The sequence below is a fragment of the Cygnus olor genome, chromosome 8, assembly GCF_009769625.2.
Source record: "Cygnus olor isolate bCygOlo1 chromosome 8, bCygOlo1.pri.v2, whole genome shotgun sequence".
In the NCBI taxonomy this organism is placed as follows: domain Eukaryota; kingdom Metazoa; phylum Chordata; class Aves; order Anseriformes; family Anatidae; genus Cygnus; species Cygnus olor.
Window position 1 is genome coordinate 22,252,736 of NC_049176.1, and position 20,322 is coordinate 22,273,057.

At 51.2% G+C, this 20,322-nt stretch overlaps 1 protein-coding gene across 7 annotated transcripts in view; it reads right to left on the reverse strand.

Moving 5' to 3' along the window:
• ERI3 (ERI1 exoribonuclease family member 3) overlaps positions 1 to 12,206 on the reverse strand; it is a 118,444-nt gene extending 106,238 nt beyond the window's left edge. For 2 of the 7 annotated variants that reach the window (XM_040566406.1, XM_040566407.1), the window contains exons 1-2: positions 12,096 to 12,186; positions 2,666 to 2,940 (exon numbers count right to left, since the gene is read on the reverse strand). In XM_040566406.1, the coding sequence (XP_040422340.1) occupies positions 2,666 to 2,917 (252 nt within the window). In that variant the 5' untranslated portion in view covers positions 2,918 to 2,940; positions 12,096 to 12,186. Of the gene's footprint in view, positions 1 to 2,665; positions 2,941 to 7,941; positions 9,850 to 12,069 lie in introns of those variants that run through there. The other 5 variants (XM_040566402.1, XM_040566403.1, XM_040566408.1 and 2 more) reach the window with 4 other exon arrangements.
• Positions 12,207 to 20,322: the final 8,116 nt, after the last annotated feature.

Genomic DNA, 20,322 nt, shown 5'->3' on the forward strand with positions numbered 1-20,322 from the left:
ACAGACCGTGCCTCTAGTCTTCCAGTTTTCCCACCTACACGTCTGGTGCAGAGCACTTAAACCCTCTGCTTCCTTTTCTGCCTGGGATGGCCCATCGCTCCTAAATATAGCCACAAAACCCGCAAGCCAAGCTGCCTCTTTGTGCATTTAAATACGTGCTTTGATTTGGGGGCGTATCTGTTGAAAGCTGGGAGGAATCAGGGAGGTGACAGCAAACCGCGAGGACGCAGGGTGGCTGGAGCATGCTCCTGATGCTACCGCTCCTCTGCAGACGTAGGGCAGGGGCCTGGACGGAGCAGAAGTGGTAATGCGAAGGGCAGCTGCCATACAGCACACAGTGGGGCCACAACACAGATGGCTTCCTAGGGGAACGCTGCCGTCCTCAACCCTCCCTGATCCCCATTACGGAGGCCGTGCCATGAGACCTTGGAGGGGACAGGACAGCATGAGAGGGGATGGAAATGCAGGAGTCTTCGGGGCTCCCGAAAGAGCGTGAAGGACTTCCCCAGGGACAACGTTAGCGAGGCTGCCGGCTGCAGGAGAGCACAAGTAAATACAGCAGGAGGGGGGAGCAGATGTGGCAGGCACAGACCTTGGTGTAAATAAAAAGACAGCTCCTTCTGCTGAGGAACTGGAACATTTTGAAGAGCAGTTAGTGAGAAAAGTGCACTGCACAGTGGCAAGTGCACTCTGCCCGACTTCGAGGCTGAGACGGCTAAATTTACAGCTATGACTACCCACTGAAAGTAACTTGGATCACGGCTCAGCTCTGTGTGCAGCCTCCTCATCACATTCCAGTGCATTCGAATTTCATTGCATCACCTACTAGGCTTACTTGCTTTACTGCAAGTAAAGTAACGAAAGCAGCTAAAGAACTGGGACCACAGTTAAAACCAGCGCCTGACCACATCTGGCTCCCAGGTCTGTCCTCAGACCACAGCTACAAAGCCTGCCTGGCACTGTTCCACGGAAAGATCCTGCTAGGAAGACCTTGCACGAACCATTCCTGAAAATACACAGCAGTTTGCTCACCACGACGCACAGCCCAGCAGCAAACTGAGCTAAAGCCACGCTGGCCAGCAGAAAGGAAAGGTGTAGGTAGGGGCATGAGCTGACAAATCTCTTTTCTGTAAATTTGCCTGACTGCAGCAGGCAACTTCAGCCTTTTCAGCGGCACCGATTTCCATGCAGCAAGAGCCATCCCTTTATTTGTCAAACTCATTTGTTTGCGAGGACGTGAGGGACTGGCAGGCCTCACACCACACGCGATACGACACAGACGCTGAACACAGCAGACTGGAAAAAAACACCACCGAAGAACATCTCCACCTTAAAGGTGCAACAAAATATATAGCAGATCTGCATTGGCCCAGGCCATTACTTTCCCCGGCAAGGACTTGGGGACAAAGCTCCTTAAAACAGTAGTAATCATATTCCACTCATGCTCCTTTTTACTGCCAGCTGTAAACTAGCTCCCCATGCATCATGGTTTTGCATCAAAATGTGCACAGACCAAGCCCATATCCAAAGGGACAAGGTAGATCCGATTTACAGCTTTGACAGGTCTGTGCACCCGAGGCTGAGCGTGCAGGAAATAGCCCGACATCTCACTTGGAGAGCGCTTAAAACTGCTGCCAGACCCGGATGCGGAGCCCCAACAGCCTCCCACAAAGACCCAGCAAAAGGGCAGCAAATTTGCGGTCCTTTTTTCAGGCAACACCGGGGACGAGCGGCACCGCTGGGGAAGAGACGAGCCAGGTCTGATCCCAACCTGCAGCGCGCCTGTGGCAGGACAAGCCCAGAGGAAACCACGGCTGCGCTGGGAAACGAACACACTGCATCAAGCCATCTCAGTAACGAGATACCATGTTGATTGCTGTCCAGCCTTTAGCACAGTCGAAGCAAAGCAAAGAGAATTTATTCTCAGAGCCAACGCGCCAGCAATAGCAGTAAGAGGCCAGTTGCTCAATGCACAGGAAGGCGTGAAGTCCAAGTTCCATTTCGAGACTCGGAAACTCTGCTGGTTTGCCACTAACCCAATATTATACTTTGTCTTTTCAGCGTGTTTTTCCAATATAAACGGAAACCCTAGCCCCATCCTGCTGACAACTGAAAATATATTTACTGAGTTGCTCTGCGCTATTACGGAAGAACCGCCTGCAGAAAAACATCTGAGCTTCAGGTGGATCTCTGCACGTCTCAGGAGGTAAAGCACTGACAAATCGCCCCAAAGCTGACCAGTTCATATCTCATTACACTCCAGAGTTAACAACCACACAAAATAACTTCAGTAACAGCCTTTTACCTTGCAGAATCAAACAGGGTTGTTGTGAGTACTCTGCCAATGCAGGTTCCCAGCCTGCAATTTTAAACCCTCTCCAGTTCAGGCAGATGACAGGCACGCATGACTTTAAGTAGCATTTCTGATATTGTATTGTCACTTCCCTGACGGAAATCAGGCTCCTCCTGTTCGTTCCCACCACAAGGGCTTCACATTGCTCCTCAGAGAGCAGGTGATAGCTAAGAGCTCTGGAGGACCAACGATAGGAAGAAGGTGGCAGAAACCAAGGGAAATGAGCCAGTGAGCACCGTGTCTTTTCCTTCCCCCTCTCACAAACGGCAGCAGCAACTCACAAGGGGAAAATTAACAGGACCAACTATTTACCTGAGGATGAATCTGTGGTTTGTCACACGTGGCCTCAAAATCCAGCACTAAGAAGTAGTGATATCTCTGTGGAGGGAAGGACGACATTGCTGCCATGGAAGCTCCAAAGCCGTGGGACGCCAGTTTCCTGCTTACGATGGAGCCGTACCCTTTGAGAACACCAGGCGGGAGGAGGGAGCACACAGCTTGTCTTGCCCTTGGAAGTAAGTTTTGGGGAAACTTTGCTGCTCCAGTATGGAGGAGTGCTATCATTGAACATCCAGAGGCATCTGAAACTGAAGAGAGACTCGTGTTACTTAGGCACATCTCATCTCTGCTAGCATTGCTCCACTGCGCTTCTCCGTCGGGGGTTTTCTCTGTGCTTCCCGGTGGAGGTTCCAGCCTTGCAAACCTGGAATAACGCAGCAACCTGCCCTCAGCACGACAGGTGGCATTTGGACCGAGCTCACGGTGTCCAGAATCACAGGTAACTGGAAATTAACCTCTGCAAACAGCTCTAAGTGAAGAACCATGAGCCACACAACGTTCGTGGCTCCAGGCACCAGATTACACCTCCCCGTCGGACCTTATCATAGCAGAACACAACACGAACCATGACGCATGAAAAGCCTGACCTAAACCCACTGAAAATTCAGAGGAGGCCTTTCATCTGTTCATATACAATGCAACTTCTGATACACGGCAGGAATTAAACATCAGCGCTACAACCCATCGGAACAGCTTGGCCCCGACAACGCCTGTTAGGCGCACCGAAACCTCCCCGTTCCGCTACAAACCCACACGTCTGGGGGCCAGAGGAGCCCTCCCCGGGGAAGCTCTCATTTGCCCCACGTACCAGGTTTCCCAGCATTGCGATTTTAGTGCTGCACTGGATTTCTGACTCCAGGTATTTCTCTGAGGAAGACGCTGGTACAACAAGCCTACATGTGAACAGCAGGCACCAAGCTGTCCTTCCAGCAAAATGTAAGACTTTATAGGTTATGATCGTCCTCCCTCACCCCCAGAAATGCCTCGCGCAGCCATCGCCTTCTAACGCTTCTATTCAGTAAGGGCTATTTAATAAATTACCCCACCCACGTGAGACTGTCCGGATTTCCCCCTATCCTTTTTCTTTTCAAATGTTGCAAAATCATTGCCTAGGAGCTTCTCCCAGGCTCACATTTATGAGGATGAGACACCCAGCTCCACTCACGGAGCTGGCACACAGCTGGGGACAGCGGCCGACGGTGGCAAACCAGGTGAATTTGGGCAACCCCATCCTTCCAAGCAAGGATACAGCAGGGCATAATTCCCCACACACATCACACCCTCTCGCTGTGGGGCTGGGGACAACAGGCATCGCCTGCTTTTGGCTCCGGGCAGAGCCCCACCGCTGCCCAAGCCCAGCCACGCGTGCGCTTGCATTTCCTCCGTGAAATGGGAGAGACAAAACAGAGGACTCGCAGCCTGCGACCAAAGTCGCTATTTGCACAAAAGACAGCATTTGCTCTTTCCCAGCCGTTAGTCCATCGAGTAAATAACGCACGTGCCAAAACATACACTTAATGAGGTAAATAATATGCCTCGAATAGCGGCTAAATCTGTATTTACCTGCGAGCCCAGAGAAACTCGGAAGGACCAGATTAGGAGATAATTGCGGCTGAGCAGGCTGCGTGCTCCGAGTAAACACACATTTTGCACCCTTCCCTTCTGAGGGCTGCAGTGCAAGGAGCACCCGGGCACTCCACAGCTGGAAACCAGAGGAGCCGGGGGGGTTTCAGGTGGAGCCGCTGCCCGCGGTGCGAACGTGGCTGCACCTTGTGGCTCTCCTGTTCTAGGGGACCACTTGCTGTACTAAAGCAGCGTGCCAGGCAGCAGGTACCTGGAAAACTGCTAGCACAAGTTCCAAAACCATAATAAAGAGCTACGCTGCGAGCCCAACACTGCATTTTTCCTATAGGGTCTCAGCTCTACCTATTGCTTTTCCATCTACAGCTTTCGCTGTCATTAACAAACGCGTTACTGCCTGATAGAAGTTACATTCACTTCTAACCTGCCCCAAACAGGAGAGATTTGAGGTGTACGTGCTTTCAGTCTCCAAGCACTTGGCTATGAATCTGAAGGTCCATCACAGCAAATATAACGTCCCTGAATAAAGCACTGTGTAAGCCGCGCTAAAACCTGCTCTGTAGCCTACTGCAGAAAGTAAAATATAGAGTTGGGTTGGAGGAGGCAGGCAGGCTGCAACCCCTATATCAAAGGCAGGCAGTAAACCACAGCACACCGTGCACCCACACACAGCAGGACCAGCACTCCTCTACTGCATCTTAACTGGCACGGCCAGGGCATCAGACCTGCTCCCGTGAATCTTCGGGCTGACCCCTGCCAGGCACAGCGACGCAGCGGTCCCCAAGAGGATGCTAACCGAGCCTGCGAGCCCACGTGGCAAAGACAAGCCGGGTGTCTCTGCGGGATTTGGGCTCATTGCCACGTGGCCCCAGCAGGATTGCTTCAGAGCCAGGCAGGTCCGTGCCACGTGGGCACCGTGGAACAGCCACAGAGGGAAACCAACATCCAACGCCAGCGCCTGGTCTCACCCACGTGGTCCGCACCTAGTGCCATCAGGCGCCCCGTCGTAAACGTGGAGAGCAGAGGGAGCAATGCCCTGAACAAAGGTGTGCGAGTGGGGTATTTCCTGCTGATTCCCCGCTGCAGGCTGCATACAAATACATACAAATACGAGCAGCCCCCCTGCAAACCCCGCACCGCGAGCCAAATGAAGTTTTAACTGCGTGTTTACCCAGCCACTGCTCCAGGTGCCCTGGGAAGACCTTACATCATCTTCTCTGGCAGGGTCAGAGTGCCTCAGAGCACAAGATAGCTGGTGAGCAAACACACTTTATTAGAAGTCACGTAAAGCACTTACAACTGCTATGACAATGCAAGGCACTAGTAATTATCCCCTATTTTTCTTCCAAATGGACAACAATGCAAGCAGCCCGGCTTCAAAAATCAGAGACGGTGCTCTGTCCTGACACACCCACACGTTGCATGAGCCCATTTCCACACCTAAGTGAAAAAACACATTGCCTATGCACACAGGGTCAGATTATAACCTCAGATAGCGCAAAGCGTCACATCTGGCTTCCAACCCTCCTAGGTTAACATTTCATACCACACAGCTCCAATTCCTCACACAGGTACATAAGAAACGTAACGGGACCACGAACAGAGGCTGGACTGGAGGAATCATTTTGACAGATTGTACGCAGACCTAGGAAAAGGTGACAGCACTTTACACCCGCAACACCCAGTAACAGGGAAACAGCCACGTGTGCTGGGTTGCAGCTGGAAGATACAGCCAGCGTTAGGTGCCGTGTAAGCGTGCCACACGCGACACCACCAGCTATCATCAGCAACTGGCTCTTCAAATTTAAAAATATAAATATATTTATCCGGACGTCGGCTGCAGGTAACAGGACGAGCTGAGGCTGACCACGATTCTCACTTGCGCGTGGTCCAGGCACGCAGTGCCAAAGCACGGGTTTGATCAGCAGCGTGTAAGGAGTCGAGCAAAGAACCTGCACCAGCAGCTGTCGTGCCCCAGGCTTTGCACCAGGGCGGATGCTCAGTAGGAACCTCAAGCGGCAAGGAACAGGAGAGGAAACGAGTTGCATGGGATGAACGGGATAATGGCTGCGTCAAAGCAGGGCACTGCAAGGGCTCAAGCTGCAGGCCAGCCCCAAAGCCACACGAACGTACAGAGGTGCGCGCTTGCAAGTTGCCCAGGACACAAATCCGTCGATGGCAAGACTCATCAGCCTACGATCTTGAGCTCAACGGGCCCCTCGCACTGAACAGAAATGCTTACTTTTTACAACCACATCTAATTAAAGTCACCTGGCAGCGAAAGATGGCATAACTTTAACAGCTTGCTTTTAACCCAAAAACATTCCTTCCCCACTCAGTTTGATAAGCTTGGGCAGGAGAGGGGAAAAGACAAATGTTTCTTGGGTTGCCCCTCCAACCTTGAAGGATTTATTTTATGAGAGCCTCCATTTACATGTTAAATTACTTTACGTTATGGTAAAATGGCCTTAACAAAGTATATCTATAAAAAAAAAAATAAATAGCCTAAATGACAACGCAAACTGAAATTTTAAAAAAGCGAGAAATAAAAAAATAAAAGCAAGCAAGCTTTGGGAGTAGCATGGCTCAGGTTATTCCCTGTGCAAAGCCTGGGCAGAGGCAACTACAACTCCTGGTCTCTGGCAGACAGCTAAACTCGAGGCTAGAGCAACCAAACATAATCCAAAATGTAAGTCAGGTTTGTCTCATTTTATTGAATTAGATTCATAAATATAGAGGATAAGAAGAGAATTTGTGGAATAAAATTGCATACACTCAGCAACTCCTGGAACAGAGTATGGCAAAAAGAAGGCAGGACTTCCCATTTGGGAACTGTTCAAATGCGTACTCGCAGGTCAAATGCGAGCCCATATTTCAATTGTATGTAGACATAACTGAAGAACAATAGAGAGATCTTAGGTTTTTTTAAATCAACATTAACCTAAAACAAAATATTTCATGAGAGACTACAGTCCGAGAAATGACAGCACCTGGCTAGCCTGGGAGACGGGAAACAAGAGACTTAAGGACAAAACCAGCTTATCCGAACTGGCACTCTCCAAACTTGCAAAAAAAAAAATAAATGCATAAAGTAAAACAAACAGAACACAAAGCTTTTATAACCGTTTTAATGATGTGACATGATTTTAGACAGGTAAGTTTGCTTCTTTAGTTTGCAACCTCACAGCGTCACCTCTTGAGCGTTCATCCAGAACCCTTCCGTGACAGCACTCCATTTCTGGCTGGGTTTGCCGGTGGCACCGGTAGACAACCAAGCCCGTACTTTGGGAAATGTGTAACGTCGCTTCCCCCGAGCGCTGCCATGGGATGCCTACGTGTTGTCCCCTCCTTACTCATCACAGATACAACTTGGACTCAATCGTTCGGTTTTCACAGCGCTCCAGAATCGCTCGCAGCTTCTCCCCACTACAGACGAAGAGGCCCCTGTTCTCAAGAGCTTACGGTCTAAGGTTAGACCCAGTGCAGTACGGGAGGGCAACAGCAGAGAAGAAGGGGCTCCAGGGGCAAAGCGGCGACTGCTCGTCTGAGAGGGATGCACGTCTCAGCAGTTCAATTAAAAACCAACCACGGGGGCATCACAGACGAGACGAGCGAACGCGGGAAGGGCTGACTACAGGACGGAGGGCACCGCTGGGTTCGGTTCTCACCCGTTCCTCGAGCTCATTCTTCCCGCTGCGTTCCTCGGCTGCTATGTCAGAGGCACGGGCTCTGTCCGAGCACCAGCATCTCTTCCATTGTGACACCACAGACGCGATGGCTTGTGAGATCACAATGAGCGAGGCGGGAGGCGCCGGTTTGGGGCTACCACTCCCTACGAGGCTGGGAAACAAACACAGCTCAGTTCACGTGCAGCACAGCGACACCCGCGCCCGCCGACTGCTCCGCGCAGACCACCCAGGAGCGCTCCCGAAGATGCGCAGAGCAATTCCGCTCCCGTTTTATTAGGCCACCTCCGCTAGGCAACCCACTTTCGTCACCTCCTTGACTGGTCTCTTAAGAGAGGTTTTGCTGGGTATTTTTAAACCTCCTCCACCAGCAAGCGCGGATCAGCAAACGGACCTAAGCTGAGGTTTGAAGAAGCTCCGCACAGTAAAGGATTGGTCACTTAGAGAAAGCGCAGAGGAGAGAAACGACAAAAATTAAAGAAGTAAGCGCAGATGTATACAACAGGTCGGAAAGCCGCAGGGGAAGAGCGGGTTCAGTACTGCAGCAAAGAGTTACTGAGTTCAGACAAGAACCCTCGGGTCCAGTCTCCCACCTCTGCGTGGGAGCCGTAAGAAATGCCCTGGGGCGAAGCTACCCAGAACGGGGTTAACCTCCCCGAGAGCCCTCGGGGGCCAGAAGCAGGCAGGCCCATCCTTCCCTCTCGGCCTTATTCTCCTGTCGGCTATCTCGCACCCGGTCCTGCGCTCGTCAGGCCTCGCCGTGAGCCGATTCAACCACAGGAACCCACGAAAGGGCTAACGCAGCCAGAATAAAACACGGTTAAAGCGAGATAGTTTCCTGCTGGCTCCGTGAGGCAAATCAGCTCAGGGACGGGCTGGACGAGCGCCAAAGCTCCGCGGAGGGGCTGTGCCCACGCTGGCAGAAGCAGGAGGGAGATGAGCCCGGGGAGCTGCTGGCTCGCTCGGCCCCTCACCCCACTGCGAGCTCAGCCCAGGACACCTGCGCCCGGGCCGGCGCGGCATTTTGTAGAGAACAGAGAAGGTATCCTGGCTCTAGCAGCACAAACACACAAAACCTGAAGTCAGCAAGCCCATCGGGCCATCCCGCCTGAACCTCGTGTAACGCTGGCCGTAACGTTTCCACTTCATTACTCCTGAATCGAGCCCAAAGGCTTGCACATCTCTCAGAAGAGTTCCTGGCCTTGAGCTGCAGCACCAAACACGGGGGCTCCCAACTACCTGCAGCCCGCTCGTTCCGGTGGTCAATCCCTTCACTGTCAAAAAAATAACACACCTTAGTTTTCATTCAAACCTCCCCAGCCCTGGTCTTTGGGAAGAGCTCTGAAATTTACGGCACTGCGATGCTCTCAACCCGCAGAGCTCCCTGCGCCAGAAATAAGAGATTTGCAGCTACTACGCTTCCAGTCAGGGAAAGCTACTGCTGCACATCGGCCTAATTCTGTGAAAGGAGAAACGCCCGCCAGCCAGCCTCCTGTTTAACGGAATCTAGCACGCAGTCGCTTGGTTTTCTTACACAAGTGCCACAGTCGCTCAAAGCACTCGCACAGCTGCACACCTTCGTTATCCGAAAAACGGACTCGAAGGTTAGCACCTAAGAGTGCCAAACGAATCTTAGTATACTGCTCATGTTTGATCTTCACATATGAAATCTGGAAGTGTTAAAAAAAAAAATAAATCTGTACTCTGCCAAAGGTCTGTCCTGTTGGACAGGCAAATACACGCTGCAAGCCGGGCAGCAGCTACAACAGGGGGTGAGTTCCACACAACCCGGGCTCAGCGACCCTGGGAAACCAGCACAGAAGTTGCTAACTCTCATACCCAACCAGTTAAGGACAAAAAGTAAACTGCAACGAGTACAACCGAAGTTATTAAAAAAAAAAAAAAAAAAGGTTGGTTAGGAGTGAGGTATCACCCGCACAACGTATCTGGAGAGAACGCGACCACTCAGCTGGCATCTGACCAACAGAGGTGACCGCTCCTAAGGGAGGGAAGTTGCCAGGTGGTACCTGGCAGCAACGGCTGGCACCGCTGCTCCAGCACACGCTCCGTGAGCACCAGCCCGTCCTCTTCCCCCCGCTCCTCCGCTTGTCGTTGCGCCACGCTGCTGTATCGCTCAGTACCGCTAGAGTAAAACACCAGGAGTCACCAGGATGACCGCTTCCAGCGGTAACATGCGCTTCAGATCCACCCTTGTGAAAGAGGCACAGCTGCTTTACAGCCTCCCGTGCTCTCCTACGGAGACAGCGCCGACAGCCAGCCCCACGCCTGCACAGCACCAGCCCTGCGTCCTACAGCCCTGCCGCCCTGTACCCGGAGCTGGCTACTGGGGCCGTCCAGGAGCAGAGTCAAGCGCAAGAACTTCACATACTTAAGCCTCTTCCAGAACTTTATTTCCAAAATTAAAAGGAGGAAAAGAATAATAATAGTAAAAAAAAATAAATAAAAATCAAATTGAAGTTAAGTATCTCTCAACTGCAAAGCAGAACCTTAAGGCCACATCAAACCATTCCAGTGTATGCTCAATCCAAAAGCTTTATTTAGCATCAAGCACATTAGCGTGTTTCCTTCTTAATGCTTTAAATGGGTTTCTTCTTCTTCTGGGTTTTGGTAACACTCAAATCTGTCTGGCTATAGCACTTTTTTTTTTTTTTTTGAGAAACAAAACTACACCATTGATGTACAGCCACCCAAAGTTTGACAGAAACAAGAACCGTAAGAGGGCCACTCTTTGAAATGAGACAAGTATTTAGTCCATGCAATAAATTAACATCAAAATTCAGCTGCAAAGACCAGAATTCAGGGCTTGAAAGGGAACAAAAATATCTGAAATCCAACTTCCCAAGCCCACACACTGAAGAGTAACCAACTGGACCTCTAACACGTTATTTAGTTTAAGAACAATTCTTTCTCGGAATAAAAAACTCATACACCAACTTCAACACAAAGCGAAGAGATGCACCACTGAACGGTAAAATCAATTCCAGCTACCTTTAGAAAAACAAAGCTCTCAAACAACTCTCTGTCAACACCTGATGGGACGAGCCTCACGGAGCTGCGCCTGCTGAGCGCCCCGCGCACCTCGCCCTTCCCGAGGTGTGCCGCAGGCTTTAACCAAACGGGAAACTCCCCGGTCCCTTCCACTGCAACTGAACGGGCATTAAGAGCTCAGAGCAGGCGGCAGCTATCCACCCACCCACCGCTGAAACCCAGAGCTCGGTAAGGAGAAGGATTAAGCAGAGGAAAGGTAAATCGAGTGTTAGGCTTACGAGCAGACAGACCAGCAACGACCACGTAAATCCGCCAGACACAGACTCGTGAGAGACAGCGCACGAGGGGCGAACGCCAACATCTCCCCACACGTCCCAGCCGAGAAGAAACACCCGCAACAGCACAGCAGCAAGGAGAGGAAGGGAGGCAAAATTCCCGCTGCCCGCGAGGAGACGAGCCGCCAGCTCCGTGCTCCTCGGCCTCAAGCTGCCTCCAGAGCCTTAGGATCTGAGACAGGGGGCCAAAAACCTCAAAAGGAGGAGGTTAAAAAAAAAAAAGGGGGGGGGGGGGGGAAGGACCCCAACCTCCTCCTCCCCCACATCCCCAGGGGCCCTCCCCGGCGCTGCCGCCCCCCTCCCTCCCCTCCCGCCGCCGGGGGGGCAGCCCTCCTCCCCTCCCTCAGCCCCCCGCGACCGCCCCCCCCCCCCGGCCCCCCAGCATCTCGCCCCATGGGCCCAGCACCGCGGCGGCCCGTGCGGCCCCGAGCCCCGGCCGGCCCCAAGCCGCGGCCCGGCTCCCAGCGGCTCCGAGCGGCCCAGGCCCCGCCACGTCCCACCCCCCCCCCCCCCACCTCCGCGGCCTCCCTCCGCTCCCCGCCTCCCTCCCCCGGGGGGAGCCCCACCGGGAACCGGGGCCTAGCCACCCCCCCCTCCCCAACCTCCCCGGCCGGGCCTCCCCCTTCCCCGGCCCGGCCCACGGCGGCCCCACGCCTCCGCCGGGCCCTGCCCGGCCGGGCCCCGCCGCCTCCCGAGGCCCGGCGGCGCCGCGCCCCGCCCCCCCCCCGGCTCCCCGGGGCCCCCCCGGGCCGCAGCCGCTCCGCACCACGAGTCCCCAGCACCGCCGCTCACCTCCGCGCACTCTGACCTCCGACCCCGCTCTGAGCGGCAGCGCCGCCGACCAACCGCAGCGCCGCCTGCCGCCGCCGGGGGCGGGGCTTCCTCGCCGCTGCTGGCCTCCCGGCGCAAGAGCCCGGCCGGAAGCGAGGCGCGGGGCACGCTGGGGGTTGTAGTTTTGAGGGGGGGGTGGGGATGCCGCGCCTCGACGCCGCTGTGCCCGCCTCCTGGCGGCCCGCGGGGCAGGCCCTCGCAGCGCTGGGGGCGAGGCCGTGTCGCGTCGTTATCTGTCCCCGTCGTTCTCAGGGGCTGCTTGTGTCCCCAGGTGTCCTCCTCATCCCCACTGATGTGCTCACGGGCCACCCCTCGTGTCCCCAAGCACCACTCTCTCGTGTACCCAAGCAGCACTCTGGTGTCCCTAAACACCACTCTCTCATGTCCCCCACAGGGACCACCCCTCTCTCTCCCCACACATCTCCCCATCTTGTCTCCAAAACCCGCACCTTGTGTCCCCGCAGCACACACCATCACGTCCCCCAGTGCCACCTCCCAGCCCTCCAGGTGCCACACAGAGCCTGCGGCTCAGCACGGGGCTCCTCAGGACACGGGGACCTGGCCCACGCTGGGTGCAGCGGAGTTACTCCTGAGCAGACAAATGCTCTCAGTCAGTATAGGCAGGCTTTAAATGTGTAGTTAAAATATAGGGCCCAGTCAGCAAATGCAATGCCAGCTTTAAATTGAATATCCCATGCTCATGGAGCTCCTGCTGACTGTGGCAAGGGACACCACGTCCCCTCAAACACTGTTCCGGCTGAAGAGGCTTCACCACATGCTGTCTCATATCCCTGCCCCAAGCCAGCACCTGCCTGGCGTCTTGCTGAACCTTTAGAGAACCACTCAAACTTGCTCCGACATTCAAATTTGTTTATCCTATGTAAAAATAAATAAATACCAAATGCTACAAAGATGTCCACATCAGTCACTGGCTTCCAGGCTCCTCTGCATTCATGCAGCTCTCTGATCCTAAAACCTGTGTGTGGACCTTGCCCTGTCTTTGCTGGACATCCCTAAGCTAGCATCTCCTCCCTGTGCATGTGGATGGCACCCTCAGCTAGGATACATGCAGCTTACCTCCAGAGATGCCTGTCTATAACCCCTGAACAACACAGCTGCTATGCCAACCATACGTCGTGAGTGCCATTGCCTGCATTTTGCCTCCTTCCTCGCCCCCCTCGTTGACTCACACCTCCGCACCTAAGGCATTTCAAGTGAGCAGCTCCTCTGCACTGTCCCGGATGCCCCTTGCAAGTGTGAAGAGTAAACTCCGAGTCACTGACTCGTGGCAAATAGGACTGCGAGGGATCTTAGAGGTCACCTCATCCATCCTCCGTCCGCAGACAGCAGCAGCCCTACCTCTCTGTCATCTTGCTGCCCCCCCCTTTCAAATCATCCCTCAAGCCTTCCTCTGGCTCTGTGCCTAAAAATATTTGACAAAGGTAAGCGCCAGGGTGCAGAGAGAGCCAGGCTGCCACGCTGTGAAGTGCAGTCTGCTAGCACAGTCCTGGCTGCCTGGCCATATCTGCCTGCTGCCCATCTTACATCGGCTTGCTGGCTCTTCAGGCTGAATTTATCCTTTTTGCTCTGTTTGTATTCAGCCTTGAACTTTGGAGGCCTGAATCATGAAAGCAGCATGTCAGAACTGTAATATACCAACAGCAAGCCATTTAATAACAAAGAGTTCCTTTAAGTCCTCTTAGATTTGGTATCTCTCAGCCTCCCACCCACACAAGCAAGTTTTACTTCTAAGCTTAGCCGTACTGATGTGATTTGTCAAGCCTTTGGTGACTGATGTATGGCTTGCCAAGGAGCACGGGAGAGTGAATATAGGACTTTTCCGGTGTGGTGTTCCTTGAGCACTCTGTAAGTGCCCTCTGCCAGCCCCTCCTCATCAGGGATAGCAGAGACATGCTGGAAATGACACAGCAGCCCCAAAGCTTAAAATTTAGGACTCGCAGCCTGCCTGTGAGTGTTTCTAGTAGGATGAGAGAGGAAGCCTTTTCACTGCTGACCTCTGTATGTAGCAGTAAAAAATAATCTTTTTCTCCGTCTAGACAAACAATCAATGGCTCAAAGATGCGTGCATGTCTCTTTTTCATCAGCCAAGCCTGGTGCTGTTTCCCAGGCTTGTAGGAACTGCAGCAAGCAGGAGATTTCCTCCTGACCCTTTTTGTGGCAAGGAACTCCTTTCCCAAGCTGAGCATCTGCAATAATGCAACAATGGAGGGCCATATCCTGGCCCATGCTAGCCTCAGTGTCCCCTATGAGGTCTATATGAGTTTTCCTCCAAAGGCTGTGGGACAGCAATGCAATTACTGTCAGCAACTGTACTACCAAAGAGATACTTTTTTTGTAACACAGCTCTCAGATGCTGGAGAAGGATCCTCAACCAGCTAGAGAACCACATCTTATAAATATCACCGCTGTTTCTACAGCGTTAATATCTAAGGCTGTCTTATGTGAGTGTACATGCCTCAAAGGAACGCTGTGGGCCACTGAAAATGTCACCTCAGATTAATCCAGCTCACTCCAGGGTTCTAGAGAATGAAAGAAGGTGATCAATAGATATCCTGTGGCTGGCCCAACACCGTCCCTCCCAGCTGATATGCATGGCTTCTGCAGCACGTTTACTGGGAACTGCTCCCCTCCCCAAGTGACACCATCTGTGGCAGAGCTATGAAATGCAGAGGTGAACAACTGCCATGGGGCCCTGGGCCAGCAGAACAGAGAAACTGGGATGTGCGGATGGGAAAATGTGGGCAACAGGGCTAACAGTTGCTGATCGGGGTTACCTTATTTAATCCTTGTAGCATAACCATGCCAATCCCATGGCCGCACAGCCTCAGGACCAACATAACAAGCCCTCTGTCAGCCCAAGAGCAAGCAAGAGTGTTTCAGCAGCAGGTCTGGTGTCTTAATTGCTTGTCCTATTTTAGAGATTTGGGGATGGCTATAAGCAGTGCAGAGGAAAGAGTGTCCAGACTGGAGCAGTGTCGGGGGCTGTCCTGATTAAATCTTCAAACATCATCTGGAAAGGTCAGCTTGAAGCTTCCAGCTGTGCCCCCCTCTCACAGCTGGATCTCTGGTGCTGCCGCCAGCAGACGCAGCAGCCTGGTCCACAGCTATAAGGTTAATTTGGTTTAAAAACCTGATAGTTCCTTATCACAGCATTGCTTCACTCTGCACAGATGTGCATTCACCTTGGGGCTGATGGATGGGCAGGGCTTTAAGAGGATGCAGCAAATTGGTGGGGCAGGGCAAGGCAGGAAAACAAATAAATCCCACTGACTGCACATGGCAGCTCTGGGAAATCCTCGTGTTAACGAAGGGCTGAGCACACCTTAGCCCAAGATGGGCATCACGCCATGGTTCAGCACAGACAAGGAGGGAGGCTGCCACCGACTGCCTCCCCAGCCCTGCCCACAGTGCCTTCTGGCTGAGGAGTTATGGAGCACAGCGCCTTTTAACACGGCGGGATTTTACAAGATTATGGCACAAAAAGCATCACCTCATTTTAAAGGCAACTCCTTTAGTTCTGTTCAGCTGCTTATGCTGAATGCAACTTTTAAATGTCTTATAATACACATGACAAGTAGTCTTGTATCACTGTTTTCTACTTAACAAGTTAATAATGTGCCAACTCAAATCCTTCAGTTACTAACGCTACCGGTGGGACTCATTAAGCAACGTGAACACATATTTAAGGGAATACTAATATTCACAATGTACATTTTTATATTCATGTTGTCATTCTTGAAACCACAGCTCAGTTCATGTATTCTGCTGAAACATTTGTTTGCAGAGGATTTCTCTCTCCTCTTTTCTCCAAACGCATATACTATCACTGGGGTATCATTCTCATGAATGATATTAATGACAGCTTGTCATCATGGAAAGCTATTCCTAGCTGTCAATTAAAGGGTGTTTTGAAAGAAAGCAGTTCATTCAGCCCCGTGGGAGCAAGTGTGTCTCATTGTTTGACAGTGACCCCCTGATGGATTTGGGAGCAGCAGCAACAGCAGCTTGGTGGGGCCAAGAGGTTCGCAGATGCAGCACTCGGCTCTTGGGTGATAAAGACGGGAGATTTTAAAGGTGCTGAGGTCCTTAATCTAGGAAAGGCAAAAGGGGATTTCAGATCATAAAAGCCCTCCACATGTAGGAGTGTCAGCCAGCCAAGGAGTCCCAGGGATACTGAGCACACTGTTCCATCACATAATATAATTTCCCATTCAGCATCCTAGTCAATTTATCAACCTCCATCTTCAAACGTGTTCTTTTACTTGTCCATGCTAACCCGTCTGGAAGGCTCCTTCAGGTCTTCTCTGCCTGACAGATGGGAAACTTCCTCTAATTCCCAGATAACGTGTATTCACAGCTAGTTTACACTCAATTGCTCTGGCAGGATGGTCCTTGGCTTTAACTTGTTTTTGTTTTTAACTCCCCTGGTGTATTTCTAGGCAGCTCTCAGATTCCAGTCATCTTTGTCATCTTTGTTTTGCTGGGCTAACAAAACCCCGTTATTCTCTCCTTGCCACTTTGGCTTTCCATGTCCCACACCACCTTAGCAGACCTCTTCTGCACCTGCTCCAGTTTCAATTAAATTTTCTTGAGCACGAGTGCCCAGACTGGTATGTGGTATTCCCGAGCTGGTTCCAAGGCCTCGCACCGTATTTGTCACTTGACCCTATAAATATCACTCATATAAACAAGCTTGATTTCTATATTTCCCCCCTCAACAGGGTGGTCCACTCTCAGGGCTTTCTTGTTCCTTTTATTTTCCTAAGCACTCCTTGCACAGTAATAAAAATGTACAGACTCAGTGGGGATCTGTTTTAACTTCAAATGTGCTGATTCAGTTCAAAAACCATTAATTCAGCCGGAATCAGGGCCATGGGGTGGAAATCCTTTTCCAGTTAAAACAGAGGTGAGAGGGACAGCCTTTGGCAGGCTAGGAAATAAAGCGTGTAAGAAAAACATAGCAGGACATCAGAAAGTGGCTATTGGACTGTGCTAAAAGAGCAGCAGGGCATCCCGGACATCTCAAACCACCACTGGACATCTCTGCAGAAGATCTGCTGTAGACCAGGCCTGCGTTTCTCCAGCCCATGCTATGCTGGGTTGGATGAGGTGACCACAGAGGTCCCTGCTGGACCTCACATTGACTGAGCAGTCAAGGCACTGTACACAACTCCCCAGACAAGCCAACACTCTAAAACATCCCCCATTATTCACAAGCACGAAAGGATGCAATGAAATACGAAGCAAACACGGAGCTGCGCAGTCTATGATCTTTATGGATTACAAGGGTTAGAGGGCAGTGAGATGACACAAGCCACACGCGCTTCGCTTTCCTGCCTGTAGCCTGGTGCACATTGCCCCCACATGCTGTCATGGTGGGGAGCCATTTTGCTGGCACGAGGTGTTACTGAGGTGCTGATGGAGCGTGTGAAGGTGGGCTGCAGGTGGCTCAGGGCCGAGGGCACCGCATATGGCCCTGAGGCGACCACTCCGGGTACACGGCACATGGCGCTGGGCCTGAAACTGCTGGCATGTGCCAGGTGCCGGCCCCAAAGCTCAGCGTAAAATGGCCGCCCTGCAGAGCGCCGTCACAGGGCCTCTGACCAAGGGAAGCCGTGGCACAGCATCAGGAGAAGTTTCCTCGGGCTGTGGTGCGTTAAGTTGTGGGATCGCCTCCCAGGAGGAGTGGTAGGCACCATAAAACATCCCCTCAGTGCCAGCCCCATGGCGGATTGAGGGAGCTGCGCTGAATGATCTAACATGCCGCTTCCAACCGCGCTCCTAAAAAATCAGACCCAAGAAGTACAAAGAGAGAAGGACAAGCAGTGATGTCAATTTACTAAAGAAATAAAACCTTTTTACATCATTATTGTGTATCATAAAAACCTTGCGCTCACGCTGTATACTTAATCTTGATATTCCAATGCCATCCACAAAAAAAATCAGGCTTAACCCTCACAGTTTATATTGTCACCATAAATGCTGGTAAAAAAATATTGTACAGTTGGGTGCAGTTTATTCTTTATATTTTAATGGCTATAGCAAAACTCCATTGCTAACTAGTAAAAAAAATTAAAAAAATAAAAAGTTGAATGTGTTTTACAGCTATGTCGTCATGGGAAAGCTGTATTTCAAAGTGAGGGCATCTACAGCAATGAAATGGGACATTTTTAAACATTTTAAACATTTTTAATGGGACATTAAAAAAAAACACTTCACCAAAATCTCTTTGCCAGTATTTTAGCTAATAGGGTTGCAGCGTATAAAGGAAGGGGGCTGACGCCTGCACAGGCCACCCAATACTGAGCCGCTGCTCAAGTGTCTTGAACTCTAAGTGCAAATGGAAAAAACATCTAAAATTAAACGTTTCTCCTGGAGGAACAAATTGCTGATAAAGCAAATCTTCCCATAGGACAAGCACACCTGCTGGAAGGTAGAGAGACATTTTTATGTGTAGGATTTTAACTTGAGATAAAATACTTTTCACGGGCCGTCATATGGAAGACAGCTGGCCAAAAATAATAATAAAGGAATTCCTGTCCCTTGGGAAATTCTGCGGTTTCAAAAATTATGATTTTTGACCTGAGCTGGGACAAAAAGGTTAGATCTCAGATTTTTCTCATTTAATGACATATGCCAAATTAAAATAGTATATTTCTTTTCACTTTACCACTCCAACGTTTCTTTTCTTTTATTATTACTTAACTATGGAAGTCCCAACCATCCATTACACCACACTGTAATGTTTCATTATAGTACACATTTCAGCAGCAGGCAGAATCTCCACCCTTTTTAAGATCCCTGTGAAAATGGCTAAGTTTCTTCACAAAAGTGGACATCGAGAGCAAGGAGGTTCCCTGCCCTGCTCCCCCAGCATGGCACGAAGAAAGCCAGGGAGTGTGGCTGTCACCAGGCGCTGCTGGCAGAAGAAGGGCTGGCGCTGGCACGTTGTCACTGGTGCTTGCTGTGAGCAGGGAAGCGAAACTCTGCAAAGAAAGAAATATTGGACTGAAAGAGTGCCTGGCTCTCCCTTGGCTCTGGAGAGCTCGTTTTTGGCCAAGCACTTGGACCAAAAGGGGTATAAATATATAACACAGAGGTGAAACAATGCTGTCAGGAGGAGATGAGAAAAAAAAAAAAAAAAAGAACACATGAGCATTTGGGATAATTTCTCAATAAATCTTGAATGATATTGACACATCTCAGGAAATGCTTCCAGATAGTCCAATCAACATTTTCAAGTAGAAAACTGGTCTGGAAAAAAATAAAATAAAAAAATTGACCTGCTCTACTATGAAATCTATGTTCATTATTTGTTTGGACTCAGGCATGATGTTCAGTGCTATGTAAAACCTCCTGAACCTAAACATCCTCCAAACAGCCCTATAGAAATTAAATAATTACCTGGCTAACCCTAGCTGCTGCTGCTCCAGCTGTGCCAGATCTGAGGTTATTTCCTAAATTCCTGGCCAAGTCTGAGGTGTCCCCCCTCTCTCCTGTCACTCACACCTCCAAAGCACGGCTGAATTCAGCAGGAGGCGGGTATGCACAGGGCTTGCTCTCACATGCCTTGCTCTCACACACCTTCTGTCCACACTGCTTTGATTTCCCCATCGCCTCCCCTCTGTTTATTCTATTTTCTGCCTCTTTGTCTTTCCTCTCCAGCGTTTGGCGTCCCTCTTTCCTTTTCCAGCCTCTCTCTTCCTCTCCTCATTTCCCCACACTCGCTCCGTCCTTCCTTGCTTTCTTCTTTCCTTCCTTCCCGGCCCGGGCGCTGGGGTTTCTATTCTCTCCTCTCTCCTCCCTCTCTTCCTCTGCTGTCACCAGAGGCTCCTGCTCTGCTGGGGTAGGAAGGACGGTGTGCACAGAGGTGGGAACACACAGAGAAGCTCTGAGAAGCACAGCCCGGACCACCGACACTAATCACACATGTGGCCCGTGTTGGAGGTGAGGGCGAGCTCCTCGCAGCTGAAGAGGCCGGTGTATAACGTGCTACCTCATCTCCAGCGCTACCGACTTCAGTCTATTTAATTTTCCCTTTGATTTTAATATAGATTTATTGAAAACAACAGTTATCAAAACAAACTGCACTGGCAAATTGGTGTTCGTCTGTAGCTGTACAAGCACCTATAAAGCTGCCAGCGTATGAAATAAATGGTGCTATATG